General features: G+C 44.7%; 1 protein-coding gene and 1 long non-coding RNA gene across 10 annotated transcripts; one reads left to right on the top strand and one right to left on the bottom strand.

Annotated features, from left to right (window-relative positions):
• Window positions 1-187: 187 nt before the first annotated feature.
• Window positions 188-19,671, top strand: arhgap12b (Rho GTPase activating protein 12b). Of its 9 annotated transcripts, none has more exons than XM_037279231.1 (19): window positions 188-345; window positions 3,126-3,898; window positions 13,491-13,763; window positions 14,323-14,463; window positions 14,525-14,605; window positions 14,691-14,813; window positions 15,223-15,297; window positions 15,540-15,601; window positions 15,674-15,755; window positions 15,860-15,952; window positions 16,395-16,499; window positions 16,577-16,675; window positions 16,738-16,831; window positions 16,912-17,034; window positions 17,115-17,213; window positions 17,319-17,396; window positions 17,474-17,608; window positions 17,712-17,817; window positions 18,394-19,671. In XM_037279231.1, the coding sequence occupies exons 2-19, from the start codon at window positions 3,218-3,220 to the stop codon at window positions 18,566-18,568; spliced, it is 2,625 nt and encodes an 874-aa protein (XP_037135126.1). In that variant the 5' UTR covers window positions 188-345; window positions 3,126-3,217; the 3' UTR covers window positions 18,569-19,671. The 9 variants fall into 9 exon arrangements, with proteins under 9 accessions (XP_037135126.1, XP_037135129.1, XP_037135131.1 ...); XM_037279232.1 differs by having other exon boundaries at window positions 191-345; window positions 3,131-3,898; XM_037279234.1 differs by lacking the exon at window positions 15,860-15,952.
• LOC119138967 lies at window positions 9,406-12,827 on the bottom strand. Its single transcript, XR_005101280.1, has 2 exons — window positions 12,566-12,827; window positions 9,406-10,668 (listed from the first exon to the last, which is right to left on the bottom strand). It is a non-coding gene; the product is annotated as an uncharacterized LOC119138967 (long non-coding RNA).
• Window positions 19,672-20,202: the final 531 nt, after the last annotated feature.

Here is a 20,202-nt window from a genome sequence, read left to right on the forward strand (position 1 = left end):
GGTTTATGTTTTGTTTTTTCATTTGACTCCACTAGGTCGACCCCTGAATGAAAAGGATGAAATCAATAGTTAAAAAATAAACAACATAAAAAGTTTTCTAACCACTGACGTAAACAATGACGCTTCATAAACAAGCTCTTATTGTGAAGGTAGTAACCGGATACGATCAGCGTCGCTACATCTAACTTGCTAGAATTCAGGCGAAGCGGGGGATTGTGAACAGACCAACAAGCCTGGAAAACCGCAGCGGACTACAACAGAATTGTCCATACTGAATTAGAAGGAAAAACTTCCTCTACAGCCACCTTTCGTTCTCATAAAGAAACGCCATTTAAGTTTTGCAAGGTTAGTACGGATCATTTTGTTTGTGGGGAGATTTTTTTTTGTGGTTGATGTGCGGGTTTGTGTATGGAGTTACTTAGTTGCTACGCACGCTGTCGCAGGTTGTGTACTCGTTATCACGGTGAACCTGCCCGGCTTTGTCCAAACGCGAGACCTCTCGGAATTGTCACGATGACGGGAGAGTCACTGCAGCGACAGTTTGACATATTGAGTCCAAATTGATGGGTGGCATACTCCTAGTTATTGCATCGTTTTTTTTTTTTGCAGCGTGTTTGGGTGCTGGTGCAGTCGTGCCTCCCTCGAGGTGCTTGTTCTTCGGCTGTCCTTCCCTCGCCTTCGGGCATGTCTACTCGTTGCGCTTTGTTACGAAATCACACGGATTGAAATGCTTTGTGCTGTATTGCTGTTGTCGGGCTGGAGGCGATCGTGATTATCACGGCCATCCGCCTCAAGCTTTTTTCCTACTGGAACTCAACCCACTTACATTGAAGACCCCAAGATACTTGTCTTCTTTTTTTTTCTTTCCTTTCACACCGCCCATTTCCTAATGTTTATGTCCACATAGGCACCGAATAACCTGCAGTGACTGATTGAAATGCAGCTGCAGCAATATAAGAAGCACATGTTGGAGTCTGCTTGCCACATCTGTTTTGAATGAAGCACCGGGACAAAGGCTGTCCGAGTCCCACGGTGTTTATGCAGCCACAGTGGCTGAGCTGCAGATGTGTGCAGACAAAGGGCACAGGTTCAAGATCCCTACCTGAACTGTACAGCAGTTTTGGGGTGTGTTTTAATCTTTAGGAACTAGTTTAGATGTGTTAGTTTTGTTTACCTGTCCAATTTGTAAACAGGTAGGTGAAAATCCGCAGCAGATACACCATATTTAAAAAAAGAAAAGACATGAGTGACCATCGTATAATGTAACTTTGAAGAAATGAAGAGGCCAAGCATGCTTGCTTCAAGTGGTTAGTCCCAATTGAACTTTGCTGTAAAACAATGCACAAGGAATTCAACCATCAAAACATATAATTTTGTGTAACGTTTGCAAACTTAATGCTAACCTACAATGTGAACAATACTCTGCAACTGGAAGCAACAAATTTGGTAAAAAGCTAAATAGGCCTGTAAATTGTGAAAACCTCTAAAAATATATTGTTTAAAAATCGTAAAAGACAGATGGCCATTAAAAGTGGCATTTAAACTTGAGGCAACTCAGTCTTTAAGAATTTCACAATTTAATCTTCAATTGTCATAATAAACAGGTTTGTAGAATGCTTTTGCCAAATACCTATCTAAAATTATACACATAAATATTTCCTTGGCTGTTAAATTTCACAGTCAATGAATAGGCAACACTTTTTGTACCAACATTAGAAAATTAACCTTCCCATAATCCACTCCCTTTAAATTAACTTCAAATTCCCAGGAAGCGAATCAGCGTAAAAATGTGCTTTACAAGGAAATATAAAGACATCGAGGCTTTTTTTTTCCTCCCAAACTGCCCCATTACACTGAACATCCCTTACGTCTACAATATTTGTTGACAGGGATTAATTTTCCCTGACAATTCTAATACTAATACTCTAATACTTTGATTACATTTTCTGTTGTGATTTTTTATTTTTTTTTTTCCTCCTCCTGTGACGTCATCACGACTGCTCAATTGTTCTGTCGGATGTGAATGAAATTTCTTAACATCACTTTGCGAGTCTGCACGCTCGTGCCAAGACGGGCGGTTACGCGAGGATCCTCCTAACACGCAATTCATTCAACTCATCAGAGAGCCAATGTTCCTTGAGAGAGTTCATCGGGGCATGATACTGCATGTGTTCAAGCATGTGTGACGACCGAGAGCGAGAGGCACACTTAAAGCAAAGGGGCGTTATGTAATAACGTGCGTGATGCTCACAGTTTGGAAACAAGGCCCAGACGGCTCTCCCCACTGTAGATCTATTCCTGGCTGTCAGTCTGAGCTTCAGAGTGTCTGCGCATTTTCCTCCTCCTGCATGAGGTTGGGCCCCTTTTATAGATTTAGCGGCATGTTCTCACGCCTCACTAAAAGCACCTGCTTTTGCTTCCTACGCATTAAGGATGTCGGTCCTTAGTGGCTGCTATTTTTGGGTGGGGGGGGATCTGATCTGAGTGGCGCAGTGACTCACGAGTTGCTGCAGGAATGTCTCGAGTGTTTATTGGGTTAACTAAAAGCAAACTCCGGCCTCATGTTACCTGTGCCCTGCCTTGAAATAAAGGTTTTTAAATTTGATGAGACTCCTACATGTGTAATTATGTGAAGATGCAAAGCGGGAGGGGAGGGGGGGGGACACGTGATGATGACACGCAAACTGTTATTTTGGGATGCCGGCAGGAATTCTGCTCTCTAAAGAGTCATTGTAGTCATCGGATTGCATGCGCCGTCTGCATGTCGGATCACGTTGTTATCGCATTTAGCGCCCGCCGCACAGGCAGATCGTTTACCACCAAGGCTAGTTGGATCGGTTACCAGAGCTATCTGGTGACTGAGTTAATGCACAGTATGTTTGGAAGTCGATGCTCGTGTTACAGATGAAGCATTTTGTGGTTGTGCTCATTTGGTTTTATTGAAAGTCGGGAACGGCGTTCCCTTGGGGGCAATGAAGAGAGATAATAATGTGGATTAAAATTGAGACAATTTTCATTCAACAAATTGAATTTTCTACCCATCCTTAATTGAATGGACTTGTATTATTTTGAATGTGTTCTGTTAAATTGCAGCTGTTGACATTAAGCCGTGTTATCTCTCGCAGTCCAGCAGTTCCCTGGTCAGACATGAAGAGCCCTCAAGGCCTGGATCGCTGAGCAGCTGAGGTCGGCGCTAAAAACACTTGTCCTGGCAGCCATGGCGGATAGAGACGGGCTCGCTATTGCCCCGGGACAAACCTATGTCGAGGTGGAATATGATTATGAGTACAAGGCCAAAGACAAGATGGTCACCATCCGGCAAGGGGAGTGCTATATCCTAGTGAAGAAAACCAATGAGGACTGGTGGCAGGTACGGAAGGATGAGGGCACGAAGGCTTTCTACGTGCCCGCCCAGTATGTCCGAGAGGTGCGGCGGCCCCTGATGCCCCCCCAAAAGCCACCCTCGAGGGCCAAACCTACCGTTTTGGATATCTGTCTGCCATCAAATGAGAACCTTAACCGGCCGCAGCCAGAGATGTCCAGCTTTGGGCGTCCGTCGCCTTCCTCCACGCCGTCACCTTCCTCAGACCGGGTCACTCCGCCAGCCCAGCCCAAGGATACTAACCAAAATTTGGGGAGCCCCCATAATTGCAAGGTGGTGGCCGAACTGGTGCTCCTTCACAACAACAACAATAATCATCATCTGGCCAATAAGTCGACTCCGCCACAGACGGGAGCTGACTCTCCTCCGATGAAAGAGGAGGACAACCAGAGCAGAAGTTCAGACAGTGACAAGATGTCCCCACAATGTGACCTACCAGGAAATGGGCTCGGCAAGCTCCGCAACGACTCGGAATCGGGCGATGAGCTCAGTAGCAGCTCAGCAGAGCACACGCAGGTAAGACATGAAGACAAAAGAGAATTCTTCTGCTTTCATGGCATTAGACAATTCGGCCAATTTGAAGCTGAATAATGTCTCGAAACAATTAATCGATTGTGAAAATTGTTGCAGGTCAGTTGTTGATTACTTGAGACACTGATCTGCTCAGGAATTAGTCTGAAGCTAACTGCTTTACTGGCATATTATCCGTCAATGTGAGTTTATGTTCTATGTCGATGAAAATTGGGCAATTAGCTAATTACGATTGATTACTCTGAGTTTGCTTATACTGGAGAAACGATTTCTTTTCCTGACAAGGAAGTCCAGCCAAAGCCAGTCCTTTCAAATGTTGTTTCATGTCTCTATTGAAATGTCCACTTTTGCTTTTTTTTGAATTAGTAGAGACTGAGTTTGTAGAAACTGGGTAGTAGAAAAATCCAGAACTGCCGACATAAGCCGATTTTTTTTTGGGGTGGCTTATTTGGGCAAGGTCAGCTTGTTTGAAGGCTCCCAATGCTGCTTGTGCTCTTTGTTCCACGGGCAGCAGAAGCCTCCTCCACCATGGTAGGAACAAAGAGCGGCAGGCTTGAATGGAAAGTAGGTCATATCAGAGGGAGGATCTGTCTGTAGCCCCCCAGTCGCTCACTGCGGGGACCACTGTGTGAAAGAGGCTGTGTATGGGTGTGTCAATGTCACAAAGTGAAGGAAAGTGAAAATGGACACACTCTACAACGCCAGGTCATTATTTACATCCTGCAAAAGATCCCCAAGGGCCGAGAAAATAGATGTTTTTTTTGTCGTACGCCAACCATTTTGAATTCCACGCCTGTCCAACCACTTGTGGCAAAATAAACACATTTCCCTCACAGCCATTTACATTTGCATTTCAGCGCTTTTTTTTTTCCCCCAGCCTTGAATCGGGTCGGATAAGAAGCAGACGGCTTCGGCTAATACCGGGATGTAGATTTTGCGGCAGGTGGATCATACTCCCCCCCCCCCTTCCTTCTCGGTCCCGCCTTTCTTAGTCTCATGTTAGTTTGCCCTTTTCGGGTTGTTGCCAAGCAAGTGAGCAACTCTGCAGGGAAAACCCTTTTTTAAAAAAATAATTTTTTATGCCTCCTGTCATTGCAAAGTCAGTCACAGATAAGCTGCTATTACTGCTGGAGTTGGCTCATCCTTTTTTACATGTTGCAAATTATACAAGTGTGATTCCAATGTGTTCATCATGGTACTTTTCTTTCCAAAGCACGGTGACATAATGAATGGCCACACTGTTCCCTGTGGTAATGCGTGAGAGACCACATCATCTTTTTCCGCTCTCATAGATGTGTCACCACGCAAGTGGGAAGATGTGGTGGTCCAAAGTGAGTTTTTGTCTGTGGCTCTGCCCTATGGAGCCAGTGGTCAGCCATGCACTTAGTCATCCCACGATTGCGATTGAGGCGGCGCACGACCTTGAGAGGCCAACCCCCAACCTCGCCGCAATGCCGTCTCACACAATCAAATTTCTAACAACCACTTCTGGCCTTTCACCCTGTTTGTCTGTCTCTCTCCAGATAATTTTCGGCCTCTATCTAAGGGCCTCATGAAAATGCGAAACATATAAAATCGGCACTAATTTATTGCTGCTGCTTTAAAGCAGTGACTTCCATAATTACTGGCGAGTGTTTTTCGTCTTGTGAAGTGCCGGTCTTTTGAAACAAACGTCTCTTGGGAAGCGTCTCGCTCCACTGTATAGAACCAAGCTGTTCCTAAACATGCCGAAATCAAAATGGTACAGTTCATGCATATTTTTACAAAAAAACAGTTCCTTTGGCAGAGCGGCTTAGCCAAGTTCCAAGAAGTCTTTCAAGTGAGGTCAAGCAAAATACATACTCTTACATAACGGCCCAGTTAAAAAAAGATATGACATCTATGGATGTCTTGTCCGCTGTCAGTGCCCCCTGTAATCTCTCCGTTTAGCCAATAGGCTTACTGAAAAGGAGGCCCGAGCTTGTTTTCCACTGCATACTTGACATTCTTGCCTTGGTGCCTACACACACAGAGTACTGTACAGTGAGGAAGTCAATGGAAGTTCGTCCTCTCCTCCAAAAATCAGACTCCAGACTGCTCGTAATCTAATCCAATATAAAGCCAATAGTGCATCTTTTGTTTTCATGTGACTGCTCCATGGTCTGCTCATTTGCCGCTCTCAGTGAAGGAAACGGACATCCTTGTCTGCTCTCGGACCTTGTGTCTACTTTGTCCGACCTCCCCCTGTCATTTCTGATCTGTACCTCCGTGTTACAGCAGGAGGATCAAGTCGGTAAGCCCCCAGGGGCTCAGGCTTCAAGACCACCTTAAGAACTGATGTTGACAAATCATGCTTGTCTGTTTTCTAGGGTTAAGGTTCTTTAACACCTTTCATAAAGTGTGTATATGGAAAAGATTAAATCATCTCAGGGTTAGGGTTTGGTTTAGGATTAGCTGTATTCAATTACTTTGTTTTGAGTAATTTAGTCATGATATAAACCAACCGGGTCGGTCTTGCTGTCCATCAAACAACTCTCTCCACCAACCAGTCGGGAGGCAGCCTAGTGTTGATATAGGGATCGAATAATGGCAAAGCATCGCTCGCTTTCCTCTCAGCCCACATTGCGCTATGTGGGTCAGTCAGTCCCTCTCCTGTCTCTCACTGTGGATCTTTCTGGGCCTGACTCACTAATGCAACTCGGTGAACTGGCAAAGCATGTATCCAGAGCAGGTAAGAAGCAGTTGTTTATCTTTCCTAAGCTTCTCCCCCCCTGCCCTCGCAAGAGTGTCTTCAATTCTGATCCAAAAGTCCTTGTTCTTGTCGGTGTGGTATCAGTGTAACAAATCTTTGGCAGTGGGATGCTGGCACATGGCTGTGTGAGAGATTTATTGAGCTCATTTCTAGCTTTGTGAATAATTCGGGATGCTTGAAGACACCAGGTGCTCAAAACGCAGTTATGTAACTGATGTTCTCCGAGCCTTTTCAGCAGCTGATAATAAGCCTTTTCCCCCACTGGCCAACTCTTTGGGTGAGTAGACAGGTCATGCTATTTGTGACTTCTACATTCTCCCTTGTTTTGCTTACATCACGAGACGGGGAAGTAATCCAGCAACGGTGTTTGGGCTATGAAGGCTTTCTCCGCATGGTTGACTCGTGCCAAGCTTTCTTTAGTGGTGCCAGTTGTTTCTGAGTTCTCCAGGACACAATAACTCTCAAGCCGACTGCAAACTTCTGCAGCATAACTGTTACTTCTGCACAAATCCAATTAGAACACGACATGTCCGCTTATTAGGGGGTCTTCCTGTTTTTGGAGACACTGCGTGTCTCGCACGTTTCCTCAAAGCTGACCAAAATAGCTGATGGTGCTACTACCGGGAGGTGGTTCAGAGCCATGCACCACCAGCCATGGGACGGAGAAGCTTACGGCCTGGACAGACCCCCACAAAACCCTCTCACCCGCCTCACACGCGTACTACTAGAATGCAATCTTCTTACAGATCTGGATTAAGGGTTTGTGTACAACACATTCCTGTGTTAAACCTCTCTGTAACCCCCCCCACTCCCTAAAGTCAATCATGCACCACAATCTTTCCTTTATATGGTCCGTTACTCTCGATGCTATTTAGCCGCTTGCCAATAAATGCATTTCAGGAAGCATTATATTTGGTATTTAAAAGATGATGTAACCCAGGTGGGATATTAAAATTGTCTTTGTGTGTTTAAGGGAGAAATGGTTATTTCAGTGTGTCATATGTGGTCTGTTGACGATGCAGTTCTTTTTTTTTTTTTTTCCCTGATTGTGAACATTGGCTGTATAGATGACAAGGCATCCTTTTTTGGCACGGACTATTCTCGACAATAGCTTTATAGTAAGAGCTTACTGGAACTTTACTGCGGTTGGCTAAAAGGGGAAAGGGCACGAAGAGGGGAGGCCCGACCAGCTGCTTGGCTGACCCATTTGAGAATGTGTATGCTGGTTGTATTCACTTTGTTTTGGACTTGAAGGTAAATCTGTGCTAACCGGTGATTTTTGTTGTTTTTTCCATTTGGTCCCTTTGTGTGCCTAAAGAGGGAGTGGACCAAAAAAAAAGAATGAGTTGACCCGACTGCCTGCTGCGTTCTGGGTTTTCTCCCTCTGCCTGTGGCAATTCCATTTCCTCGTAGTCGACGAGCTGTGAACATGTCAGGCGGCTCAGTAGGGGGTCCATGCTGACAGCCTCTCTCAGCTGAAATGTGCCTGTCCATAAAATAATCCATTCTGTCCACTCAATTTCATTACCATTTGATTCCATTTTCTTATCGTCAACTCTACAATTTGAGATTACAATGGTACGTTTGGAACGTTGCTACTCTGATTTGATCAATCCCTTTGTTCTTTTCCAAACCTGTAATTCAATTCATCAGTTATTATTGGAAAATCTTTTTTCTTTTTCAAACACTGAATCCCTTTTCAAATCAAGTATATTGTTCCCTTTTTTGTTGGTAATGAGACTCATCCATCCAATAGTGTACGAGTGCAAATGGGGCGTGTGAACCACAGGCGTTATAGCTCCAGGGTCACAAACTCTGACCTATTTTGACCTTGTGACTGAACTTTGGCCACCTGTCAAGCAATCCTCTCTGTCTTTTTCTACTTTTACATCTTCATCTGCTTTCTCTCTCTATCTCTTCTCCTTTTTCCCATTTGCGTAAGGTAGTCAGGTCACTCGACTAATGAGTGTTCCCATTTAAGCGCCATTGTTCTAAATAAATCTCTTAAGATCCTGTAATCAGCCACCGTCGTCTCTTCTCATCTGTCGGACCAGGTTCTGAATGCGGTAAGGTAAATAAGCCACCGTAGTCTTCTTGACCCGGTTTGGATATCCTTAGTTGTCATCAGAATAGACTTTTTTGGACCATGTTTTCCTACCTGAGGAGCCCGCATTATATCGTAAGTAGCAATCTTTCTGTAATGGCCACGGAGCTGCTTAGTGAATGTGATATACGGCTTAGGCTGCTTGGCTGAGGTAAAAGTAGAACAGGTGTTAGTTGGTCTTGTCACAGTTTCTTAGGACTGAAGTTCACTTGAGCACCAGTCTTGGGTGCCGGGACTAGTTATTCATATAATCATCCTTACAATTTGGCAATTTTTTTGCTGTGCTTTGTAGTCATACCATCAATCTTTGTTTTTGAAAGAACCTGGAATTGTTTTTGAACGAACCTGGTTCGCCAACTTTGGTTTGTCTGTGACTTGCATAAGACAAGAGGTTGATAGTTCTTCGTGTCAGTGTCTTTCAAAGTAACTGATGGACTGTAGCCTTCACCTGACTGCGGGGCAAATGCAGTTCAACTTGGATGCTCGGCTGACGTGGAATGACTTTGTCAGCAAGCAGCGCTGATATTGTGTGATGTGACAATCCCTTGAGGTGCCGGAGGCTAGGTACTCAGGTCTGTGCAGGTGATTGTATTCACTTCTTCAGCTTTCTTCACAGTAATCATTAAAAAGCCGGAGAGGCTTTTTTTTCTTTCTTCCCCAAACCCTCTACGAATTATTTACAGTAATGTTCCTCCACAGACACAACAGCTGTTAAGGTTGCCCTGCTGTATGTAGTTACTCTCTCCATTGTTTAAATAAGAAGTCCTTACTATTGTTTTAGTCTGTACCAAGAGCCCTTTTGTCCCTCGCTGTCTTTGCAATCACATCACCCCGCACTATCGCCACGCTTAGTTGTTTAGTTTATACGTTGCCACTGATGTCATCGTACCATCCGGAATGTCCTTGAGTGGAGACTGACTCATCAGTTCCAGAGTGCCAATGTAGTGGACTACAATGCATCAAAATCCTTTACTGTCACTAAATAATCAAATTCCCCCATCCTAAGACTGCCAGTTTCAGCAACCCCCCCCATTCTGCTTCTCGCCAGCCAATAAGCAAAATAGGGAAGGGACCTTGTATAATTGGCTCAAACCAATCACGCTGTAGGCTTTAGGTCAGGATTAGTCATTAACTCTCCAGGCTTAAAAATCTCAGCTGTCTGCTATGGAGTGCTGCTAGCTAAGTCTGCGTCCACTTCACAATTTCTGCCACAAAGAAAGAGACAAAATAATAATAATAATAATAATATATATTGCTCAGAATTTATTGAGCAATATAGCATCAACAGAGGTTACCATTTGTTAAAGCCCATGTTTAAAGTAATTCTACCATCCATATTCAACAACAGCACCGTAAACTTTATCACGTCCTGTTCTGCCTTTTTTTTTTTTTTTTTTTGCATCGTTGTATGAGGAACAGATTGCTGTGTAACTCTTTCATCCTGCCCCCAATCCATGTCTGTCTGGCTCTTTTTTTCTCACTATTTGCAGAACAGAAGGTACTTTGTGACTGTTAGGCTTCCACGCAGCTTTAAAGATGGAGTATATTCCAGGAGGGGGAGAGGAAAGTGTGCTAGCAGTGACTCCCTTTTGTGTTCATCCCCAGAGAAAAGATATTCTAGCATAGCTTGTGCATTGAACTCATTTGCACATCTTCTGGCCCACACATTCTTTTTTATTTACTGCTTGACAGTAGGTTTGAATCCTTGGATCACAAACGATAACACTCTGCTGCTCACTGATATTCACCCAGATTCTTTTTTAGTGCTTAAAGGATGTCTCCATATGCTTTAAAAAAAAAAAGAACATAAGTTATAGAGGAGGTGTCAGTCGGAATCTGGCTCACTGGCGTTTGATTTTACGCTCCAGCTTGAGCTGAGCCCCCAAATAGAAGCTGGAATCTTTGATCCATTGGCTGCTTCTGAAAAAAAAAAAAACGTGAACATCATGCCCCAGATTGGATTTGTTTGCTCGAGTATATCTTGCTCATACTGCTGAAGTGACAGCTTCACTGCAAGAATGTTGTGCTCCCTGACCAACAACAGCGTGCCCATATGCACGTATCGTATGGCTGCAGGCTCCCCCCCGTCCTCCAAATCTGTCCCTGCTCGCATCTCACGAGGAAAATCCAATTGGATCGACGCCACCGACAAAATGCTGTATGCCATCAATTCCTTTCAGTGATTGACATAGTTTGTTTCATTCCTGAGTCTTGAAGTCTGTCGTAGCCAAGCAACAGCAGCAGTGTGCTGACTGACATTTTAATGCTGTAATCTATTACGCACATCGCAGTCAAGTTGTCAAACGCCCCGATCTGTGAAATTAAATTAGCCGTCGCCATCCTGCCGAATCTGACTGAAAACCCGCTGAGTCACTCTCAACACTTCTTTTTTTTTTTTTTTTAACTTAAGCGCCCGAGTCACGTCTTTCTCCTGGCAGATCCATATTTGCATGGAATTAGCATTATTTATTTCAACCTGTTCCACGCTGCCCCATTTTGAAACTGCAGTGGATGGATGGTGATGGCTCGGAGGTTGCAATATGCCACAAACGCGGTGATGGGCGACTGGGCCAATGTGGTCTGACCGTTGCTCATCGAGGTGGAAATGTAGGTTAATCCGGTCATACGGGCGAGACCATCGTACCTCCTTGAGCGGAGAGGAGGCGGTGGGGCGTTGTCCGACGCAAAGGGAAGCAGAAAATGATCAACAAGGTAACCTCGAAATGCAGTTGGAGAACAAAAGCAGATTTTATTCAGAAAGAATCGACAGAAGTGAAGGGCTGTGCGGTAAAAAAGACAATTTAGGACAAAAGAACAAAGGGAACCAAGTGGATTGATGTAACGCCAAGGAGGGGGTGTCTCCCCCCCCCCCCCCCCCCCCCCCTACGTTTGCCTTTAAACCTGCAGCAAAGTGGCTTTGTTGACCGAGCGTCTCCATAGCCACAAAGCCCTCATTCAGCAATGCACCTCTCCAGCCGGGGCCACCACTCTTCCTTTAACCGGTTTTCATCTAATTCAATTACACAATCACATTATGCAACACAGTGAGCGGAGAGACGAACGAACGAACGCGTGCTCCGAGCTGTGACACCGATCTTGGCACCGCCTGGAACCAGAGACAGCGGACCTTTCACTTAAACACGGAATGTCGGTTTTAATTCTCGACTGTGCGGAGAGTTCTGAAACAAAAGTGATCATGCTTTTCGGTGCAGTTGCCTCTGAACGGGTATTGATTATTTTTGCTCATTTGGAACTGACATGCTTGGAACAAAGTGCTGCTCTCACAATGTTTCCAGGGAGATGCGGGCTGCATGTGCTAATTTCCCCCGCTAGCATCCACGCTAGCTTGGCAATCATACCGAGCAGTAAAGGAGAATTTGAAAGCACCGTCACTCATGCGGACCCCCCCGTCTTTTCTGTGTCTCCCCCTCATATGTTCAATTGCACAAATGATGCACCCGAGATGGAAGCACCTGCCTATCATCCACCTTTTGATGCTTCATGCCACACCATTCACGAGTTAAGCAATCCATTTCTTGCCACTGCAATCCAACCAAAAGCAAATGCAGAAATCCGGGAAAATACTGCAGCAAAGTGACTGAATAGTTTCGGCTCTTGTGCAAAGTGCTACACTAGCACCACGTGTCTCAAAGGCTGCCACGGTGATGCAGCAGAATGCTTTGCCATGTGTGCATATATAGAAGCCCCTCCCCCTCACACAAGCTTAGGACGGGGGACCCTCCCCAGACCTTTAACCCCAGCTCATGCGAGTCCCCAAGCGGACATGTGCTAGTACTACAAACACCGCTGCCCTTACCTTCACCCGTTTCTCGCTCCTCTTTACACCGATGCCTCATTTCCACTTCCCACCTTCCCCCCCCCCCATGTGTCCTTTTCACATTCGCGAACCTGTCGGAGACCAGTTGCGTCGATCAGCTGCTTCCAGTCCATTTCGCAGCTTCTCGTTTGTCTCAAACAAACACGAAAATGTCGTCATAAACGAGGCATGCGAGGTTAATGTTAAACCACCCACTCAAGTGACCAAATTTGGTTCTTCACCCCATAAAGGGCTGGCTAATCCTGCGAAAAAAGGGATCTTAATATTTCAGCACTATTTCCTGTTGTGCCACCGCAGTGTGCACTCGAGAGATAAAGCCGTTTGCTCTTGGCGCTTTTTCGCTTCCTTCATTTTCTGTCTCGCACAGCAGCGCCAGACGCTCGGGTGCGATCGCAAAAAGGTGAAGGCGAGGGTCATCGTGCTTCCCGTCCCGTTTGGCAGCCACCTCGCATCACTATGCGGCGTGCATTCAGAGGTTACAGGAAGGCCGGCGAGGATGATGATGACGTATTTGTGAGGATCTCTGGATTCAAGGTGATCTGAGGAAGAAATGAGAAATATTTTAAGATTTTGTATTGGTGCTAAGTTTGGTGTTAAATTCTTGGACTGCTTTGTTAACAAGATACCTGATGCTGGAATCAGCCTCTAAGCCCCCAAGGCAATTTTCACAAACATCCAGAAGAGCCTTGATCATGAGATGAGCTGTAGCCATGGAGACGATGCTTTCTAGCTTTTGTGAAGTGACCTTTTAAACGTTGCCAGGGTTTTGATCCTGAGAGAAAAGCACATGTCGGGTTTGTAGCATTAATGTGGTATTTGGTTTCTCTATGCATGTATTTTCTGGAACAGTGAACAAATAATGTGATTAAGAGAAGAAGATTCAAATTTTGGTGTCCTCCTCCAGGCTACATCGCCTACGGGTCCGGGCAGGTCAGACTCACCGGTCTACACCAACCTCCAGGAGCTTAAGATTTCCCTGTCCAGCCTTCCGCCCGTGCCCTCCGCCTCGCCTCTCCACATCCACGGCGACTGGGAGACACACAAAGACCTGAGTGGCAGACATTTCTACTATAACCGAGCCACGGGGGAGCGCACGTGGAAACCGCCACGCACCCGGGACACCAGCAGCAGCACCAGCAGCTTCCGGGGGGAAAGCCAAGCCTCGGCGGAGAGTGAGGTAAGCGAGGCCAAGGGGGGGAAATAAAGCAAAGCGTCATTTGGGCTTTCTTTTCAGGCATGATGGAATTAAAAACATCAAATATAGGTTCATTTTTTAAGACAACACTTTATGCTGTACATAACTCGCATTTAAAATGTATTTTTTGGTATTATAAGCGGTAACGGAGCTGATTGCGGTTTCGTTTGTATGCTTAACAGTCCAACAGCACCCTCATGTGGTATTTTGCTGCATTACATTAATATTTAATGTTAACAGTGCTTATTAGCATAATAATACTACCAGCATGGGGCTCATAAATTAAAATGCAAGCTGGGCTCTGTTAATCAGTCAGACTCCAACTCAAATTATGACTGACTGAATGGTTTGATAATAACAATCCACCCACAGCATTATAATGATTTGCTCCCTTATTCTTTTGGATTCTGGATAATGTCGACTCGACAACATTAAAATGATTTGCTCCCTTATTCTTTTGGATTCTGGATAATGCCGACTCGACTGTTTTGGAACAAAAGTGGACTGAATTTCAGACTATTTTACATGTTTTTGTCAATAGCTGCTTTCCTCTGAGGAAAACTGTCTCAGCACCCATTCCAGTGTGTCTGACAGCCAGTACGGGTCGCCCCCTCGAGGCTGGTCTGAAGAGCTGGATGAGCACGGGCACACCCTTTACGTCTCCGAATACACACAAGAGAAGGTAAAGTGTCAATTTAATAATGGCGGCTGACTACTTACAGGCCTTTGCTGCCTCTTTGTAGTGGATAAAACACATTGATGAGCAAGGCCGACCTTACTACTACAATGCCGACGGATCCAGGTCGGAATGGGAACTACCCAAGGTAGTTATTCATGAATGTTACCTTTCCAAATGTTTGGATGGAAGTGTCACGGAAGTTTCTGTGGTCTGATCTTCTCTGCACGCAGTACAACATGTCCCCTCAGTCCGGTGAGGCCCCCAAGAGTCGGAGCTTGGAGAGGAAGCAGCCGGACCCAATTATCATCACCAAGTGGAGGCATAGCACTTACGTCCTTGATCTCAACGACAAGGTATGGCTTCCTGGAATTGGAGTCAAGTCAGTATAATAGTTTGTTGTGTTCGACTCAGACGCTTTATGGTTGCTTGATTCAAAAATTTCCAACAACTACTTAACCCAAAAGTAATTTACTGTGCAGTACCTAATAAACTAAAACGTATGTCAATAAAAATGAAATTTGATTGGATCCCAATTATTCAAAAGCTGACTAACAACTAACAGCACACAATCTTCTGTACGGCTCAAAATTCAAAATTTCTGTTCCTCTTGATGTAACATGCAAGTTTGCAAGCCAATGTTCTAATTCCATAGCAGGTTTTTGATCCACCTTCCTCTCCCTCTCTAACCTTCTGACTTCATTGACACCTGTAGTTTGCCTTCTAGTCTTTAGAAAATCTTCATGTGGTGCCTCTTGTTGTTAGGAGTGTGCTTCGGCGCCCAAGCTGAGCTCTCCCGACTCTGACTCGTGCCCATCATCTCCTAAGCACCCCTCGACTGTTAGTATCCCAGCTTGCATTGCACTGCACCACCACCACCATCATCTTTTTATTCTCCCCATTCACTTCTTCATCATCTTCAGCATGTGACCATCTCTAGCTTAACCGCAATACATTGTCATTTTATTTTATTTTATTTTTTTAAACCAATATCCACAGTAGAACCTCCAATTATGAATTGTGTGGCTCTTTGTGTACGAGTGTGTGTTTGGAATCTGATTTGCTTATCTGTTCCTCCTTAGCCATCAGAAAAGTGCGGAGTCCTAAATGTCACCAAAATCACAGAGAATGGGAAAAAAGTCAGGTAGGAAGCTTTGACGTGCAGACTTGGAGAACTTTGCTGTACATTCTCAATATTTTTTTTTTTGGTATCCAGGAAGAACTGGGCATCCTCGTGGACGGTGTTACAGGGTTCCTCCCTCCTCTTTGCAAAGGGTCAAGGTGGAAGCACTAGCTGGGTGCGTAATTATGGATCCAGGTTCCGCCAAGAGACTTCACCACCAACAAATAGTGTCATCCTCCATTCATTCCTTTCCCCCCCCCCTTCTCCTCCTTCCTGAAGTCTTATTACCGCAATGGCTCCATCCCCGAGCTGCTCCTCACTCTTCTTAGCAACTGGAAGCAACCAGTCAAGCCCCGTCCTGCTGTCTCCTATGTAAACGTTAGCACCACAAAGACTGTTTTGGGCTAGCGTGTGTTTCATTGCGTGCTAACGGTTCACCTTTAACCTTTATTAACTGCATTTTTTCAAAATAACGCCACGCTTGACTCGGGAGAGCTCGTGATGTGATTTTTGAGCATTTTTAATATATGTGCCGCTTTGTTTTTCATTTTCAAGGGTTGAACTGTAAAAATAATATTTCTGAAGCGGAGGTGGTGCTAATGTTGAAAATAATTGTGGCCATTTATTCTCATCTGAGCAACTTGACCCAATAACATTATTAACAATGATTTGCCTGTAATTAACATATTTGATCTAATGAATTAAATTTAGCCCCTAAGCAGCACACGTATTTTTCAATTAACTGCTTGACTTGATTTTTTTTTCTGTTCCATCTCTGTGGTGTCATCGCTTATATCGCGTCACTGCGTTTCAGAAGTTTGGCAGCAACCAGTCCAAGCCGGAGTTTTCCGTCGATTTACGCGGTGGGTCCGTGGAATGGGCCTCCAAGGACAAGTCCAGCAAGAAGCATGTCATTGAGGTATCAAATATAGACACAAGTTGGCTCAGAAACTTGATCTTAATTTGATCTTTTCTAAACTCGGCTGGCTTCCTTAGCTGAAGACACGTCAGGGGACAGAACTGCTGATCCAGTCTGAGATTGACAGCGTCATCAACGACTGGTACCGGGCCCTGACCGAGGCCATTAACACACATGTGAGTGGACTTAGTCATAGCGGTGGGATGCATAAAACTGAATCTAACCTGCTCGTATGCAGGTGTGGGAGTCGGATGAGGCCATCGAAGACGATATGCCGGACTCTCCGGGAGCTGAGAAACAGGACAAAGAGAAAGACTCAAAGAAGAACAGAGGTGAGGCCAACTGCTCACACCTTTTTTTTTTTATCTTAAGCCATGCCTTCACATTGCACGTATGTTTTTGATTCATTTAGTTGTGATGAAGACCTCTATCAGTATGGACTCATCCGACCAGAAAAAAACTCGGGTAAAGCTCAAGAAGTTCTTGACACGCCGACCTACCTACCAGGCGGTCAAAGACAAAGGCTACATTAAAGGTAGCTCGAGCACTCGAGTGGCAGGTACCATATTTGGAAAAACACTGCGGGGAAGAACAACTTTTGGTTCATCCTTTCAGATCAGGTTTTTGGCTGCAGTTTGAGCAACCTGTGCCAGCGGGAGAACACATCCGTGCCCAAATTTGTGAAAATGTGCATTGACCATGTGGAGAACACAGGTATGATCCAGATCGTCACCGGTCTATTGAAAAACAAAACTATTCGTGCCAGGTATATCTATCATCTTGAATAGTTCAGGATGCACTCCCATTGTTGTCCTCTAGGTCTCAGTACTGATGGCTTGTATCGAGTCAGCGGGAACCTGGCGGTGATACAGAAGCTCCGTTTTGCTGTGAACCATGGTAGGGCACAATCATCTGTAGACATGTCTGGTCTTTCTTTTCAAACCTGTCTCATCCAATTTCCTTCCCTCCATCAGACGAGAAGGTGGAACTAGATGACATCAAGTGGGAGGACATCCACGTCACGACAGGAGCACTCAAAATGTTCTTCCGGGAACTTCCAGAACCTCTATTCACTTATGGATCCTTCAATGATTTCCTTAATGCAATTAGTGAGTAATAGTTTTATTCCACCTGATTTATGTTTCCAATATGGCCACAAGGTGGTGCTGTACGCATGTGAATTCCCTCACCGCCTGTCTGTCTGTGCTTCAGAATGCTCTGACTACAAGCAGAGAGTGAACTCAATCATAGACTTGATAAAGAAGTTGCCAAAACCTAACCACGACACAATGCAAGTCCTCTTCAAACACTTGCGCAGGTAAGATGCATCATCATTTCCAATTTATGGTTCATTAAATTTTCAGAAAAACCCAACTTAAGGAAAAATCACAGTATTTATTCAATTATAATTAGTTGGAAGTATGTTTCAAGTTAAAGCTTATTAGCTTATTATCTGCAGTGTGAAAGCTGATTTATCATTAATTTTTTTTTTACCCAGCAGCAGCGGCACGTTCCCAGTGACATTTGCCTAGCGTTCCCATTTGCATTTATATGGCTCTGCATTTGCTGTAATTTAGTACCTATGAAGTGGTGGAATTTACAGCGTGACATTCAGTGTATGGAGGACTACGTTATATCAAGCGGGTGGATTTGATCTTATTTTCTCTCCCCCATAAATATGTTATTGTTTTGTGCATCTGCACCAAAGGATGTAGCTTCTATTTAAAACCACTATTATTGCTCTACTCTCGCCCGGAGCGTCGGCGGCGTTCCGAGCCTTGTCTTCACACTCAATCTTGAGCCCCCAGACTGGCTTGTAATCTTGTTTTTCTAGATGAACACCAAGTTGATTCGATAGGTAAACCTTACCCGTGTCCTCCCTCCCCCCGCGCAGGGTGATAGACCACGGCGAAGCCAACCGCATGACCACCCAGAGCGTGGCCATCGTTTTCGGACCTACGCTCCTCCGGCCCGAGACGGAGACGGGCAACATCGCCGTCCACATGGTCTACCAGAACCAGATAGTGGAGCTCATACTGCTGGAGTACGAAAGTATTTTTGGCAGGTAGATAGAAATGGCCGCCATTATTATTATTTTTTTATTGACTGAACTCAGTGTTGCTGGGAAATCCGACTCCCCGTTTTCATGAGCGTTTACACAAGCATTACCAGGCATTGCACTTATAAATTGGGGAGATCAATTTAATTTGAAAGGCAACAGGCCTTTCACCTTTTCAGATGGACGATAACCTTTCAGATGACCTCGGGATTTGAATATTCAGGGTCGATAGTTTTGTTGTTGTTGTTGTTTTTGGTGCCGCAGTCACTGATTCCGATGAAACCTCCTTGTGTAGGAGAGCGTTAATGGATGCTGCTCCAGTGGCGTGCGTTAAAGGCAGACTCAAACCTCGTAATGTTGCCTGAACTGTGTTGGTCTTCTGTGTTGTGGCGCTTCGGTCGTGACGCCAGTTATGCCATAAATCGAGTTTTTTTTTGTCGTTGTCTTGTTGTTTGTTTTTTGCACTTGGATAAACTGGAGCAGTGTTTCACATTGTGCCCCATGATCCCGCCCCCACCTCACCCACTAAGTGTTAACCAGATGGAGAGCTAAAACAGTATTTGTCGATGGGAGTGAATTAAAACCTGCACAGAAGCATCTTTCGTCTTGCCACTTTGTAGAGAAATGTGTCGTGTCGTCATGTCAACGTGCTTCGGTGAAGTCTACGCGGTCTGTGCTCCTTTTACAAACCCAAATCTGACGATTTGGTTTGTCCAACTCCGAGGTACTGCGGTCGTTTTTTGAACCACAACCGGGATTTTGTGTCGTAGGGGTGCCGAACCTACGCTAAGCTAATGATGAAGTATTCCGACAAGGGCGAATATAGCAAGAGTGCTCGTTGTTACAAAGTGTTCCGGGATTTGGGTGTACAGTTGATTTTCCAGTTTGTACATTTGAATTCAAAGATGACAGAATGCAGATTGTGAAAAAGAGAAGAAGAAGAAAAAAAAAAAGACTGTTCCTTCTGTTCCTGCAGTGTTTACATGTGATCAGCTGCACATTTGAATGTAATTTTTCAAGCTAACTGCTGTTTGTGAAATTGCTCTGTTTAATAAAAAAGAAAAACCAAACAAGAAGGTTCCCGTGCATTTCCTGTCTCAGTGATAAAAAAAACCTCGGCGTGGATGGAGACCATAAAAGTAAAAGACACAAAAGGTGAGCCGGCCGTTCGACTTCAATCAACTCTAAAGCTTCAGCTCCCGCTCTGCCTTAATTACATAATTGAATTAATCTACTCAACGCTAATATCCTGGTTATCGAGCGGAGTGATTAAGCTTTCCTGTCGCAATCAATTATTTTCCTACCTGTTAATTATGAAAAGCACTTTAGTATATTTCTTGATATTTCTGAAATGTATGGCAACCTCTGCCACTCACCCTCCATTAATCTCCATGCTTCCATTTTTTTTTGTCATTCCTCCGCAGGTCATTCGCGGCTGCCGACCTGAAGGCTGTGGATTAATTGATGTCTAATTAGGTAATTGCCAGTATGCCAGCTTTGATTAAGAAGCGCGCCGCTTTGGAGTGCTGAGTAAAGCTGCTTGATGTTAGCCCCTTGCAGAAAAGCTTCACTTAACTCTTTATTTATATTGACTTTGCGTGGTCGCCTTGTATGTGCACTATGTTGTGTTTAAAAAAAATAACC

This window comes from Syngnathus acus, chromosome 20 (assembly GCF_901709675.1).
Source record: "Syngnathus acus chromosome 20, fSynAcu1.2, whole genome shotgun sequence".
NCBI lineage: Eukaryota > Metazoa > Chordata > Actinopteri > Syngnathiformes > Syngnathidae > Syngnathus > Syngnathus acus.

Bases quoted from the DNA above. Each gene is read 5' to 3' on its own strand.
- arhgap12b (XM_037279231.1), top strand. From the start codon at position 3,218: ATGGCGGATAGAGACGGGCTCGCTATTGCCCCGGGACAAACCTATGTC. The intron at 15,953-16,394 runs GTAAACGTTAGC...ACTGCGTTTCAG, and splicing joins CCCGTCCTGCTGTCTCCTAT to AAGTTTGGCAGCAACCAGTC. The intron at 17,609-17,711 runs GTGAGTAATAGT...TCTGTGCTTCAG, and splicing joins TGATTTCCTTAATGCAATTA to AATGCTCTGACTACAAGCAG.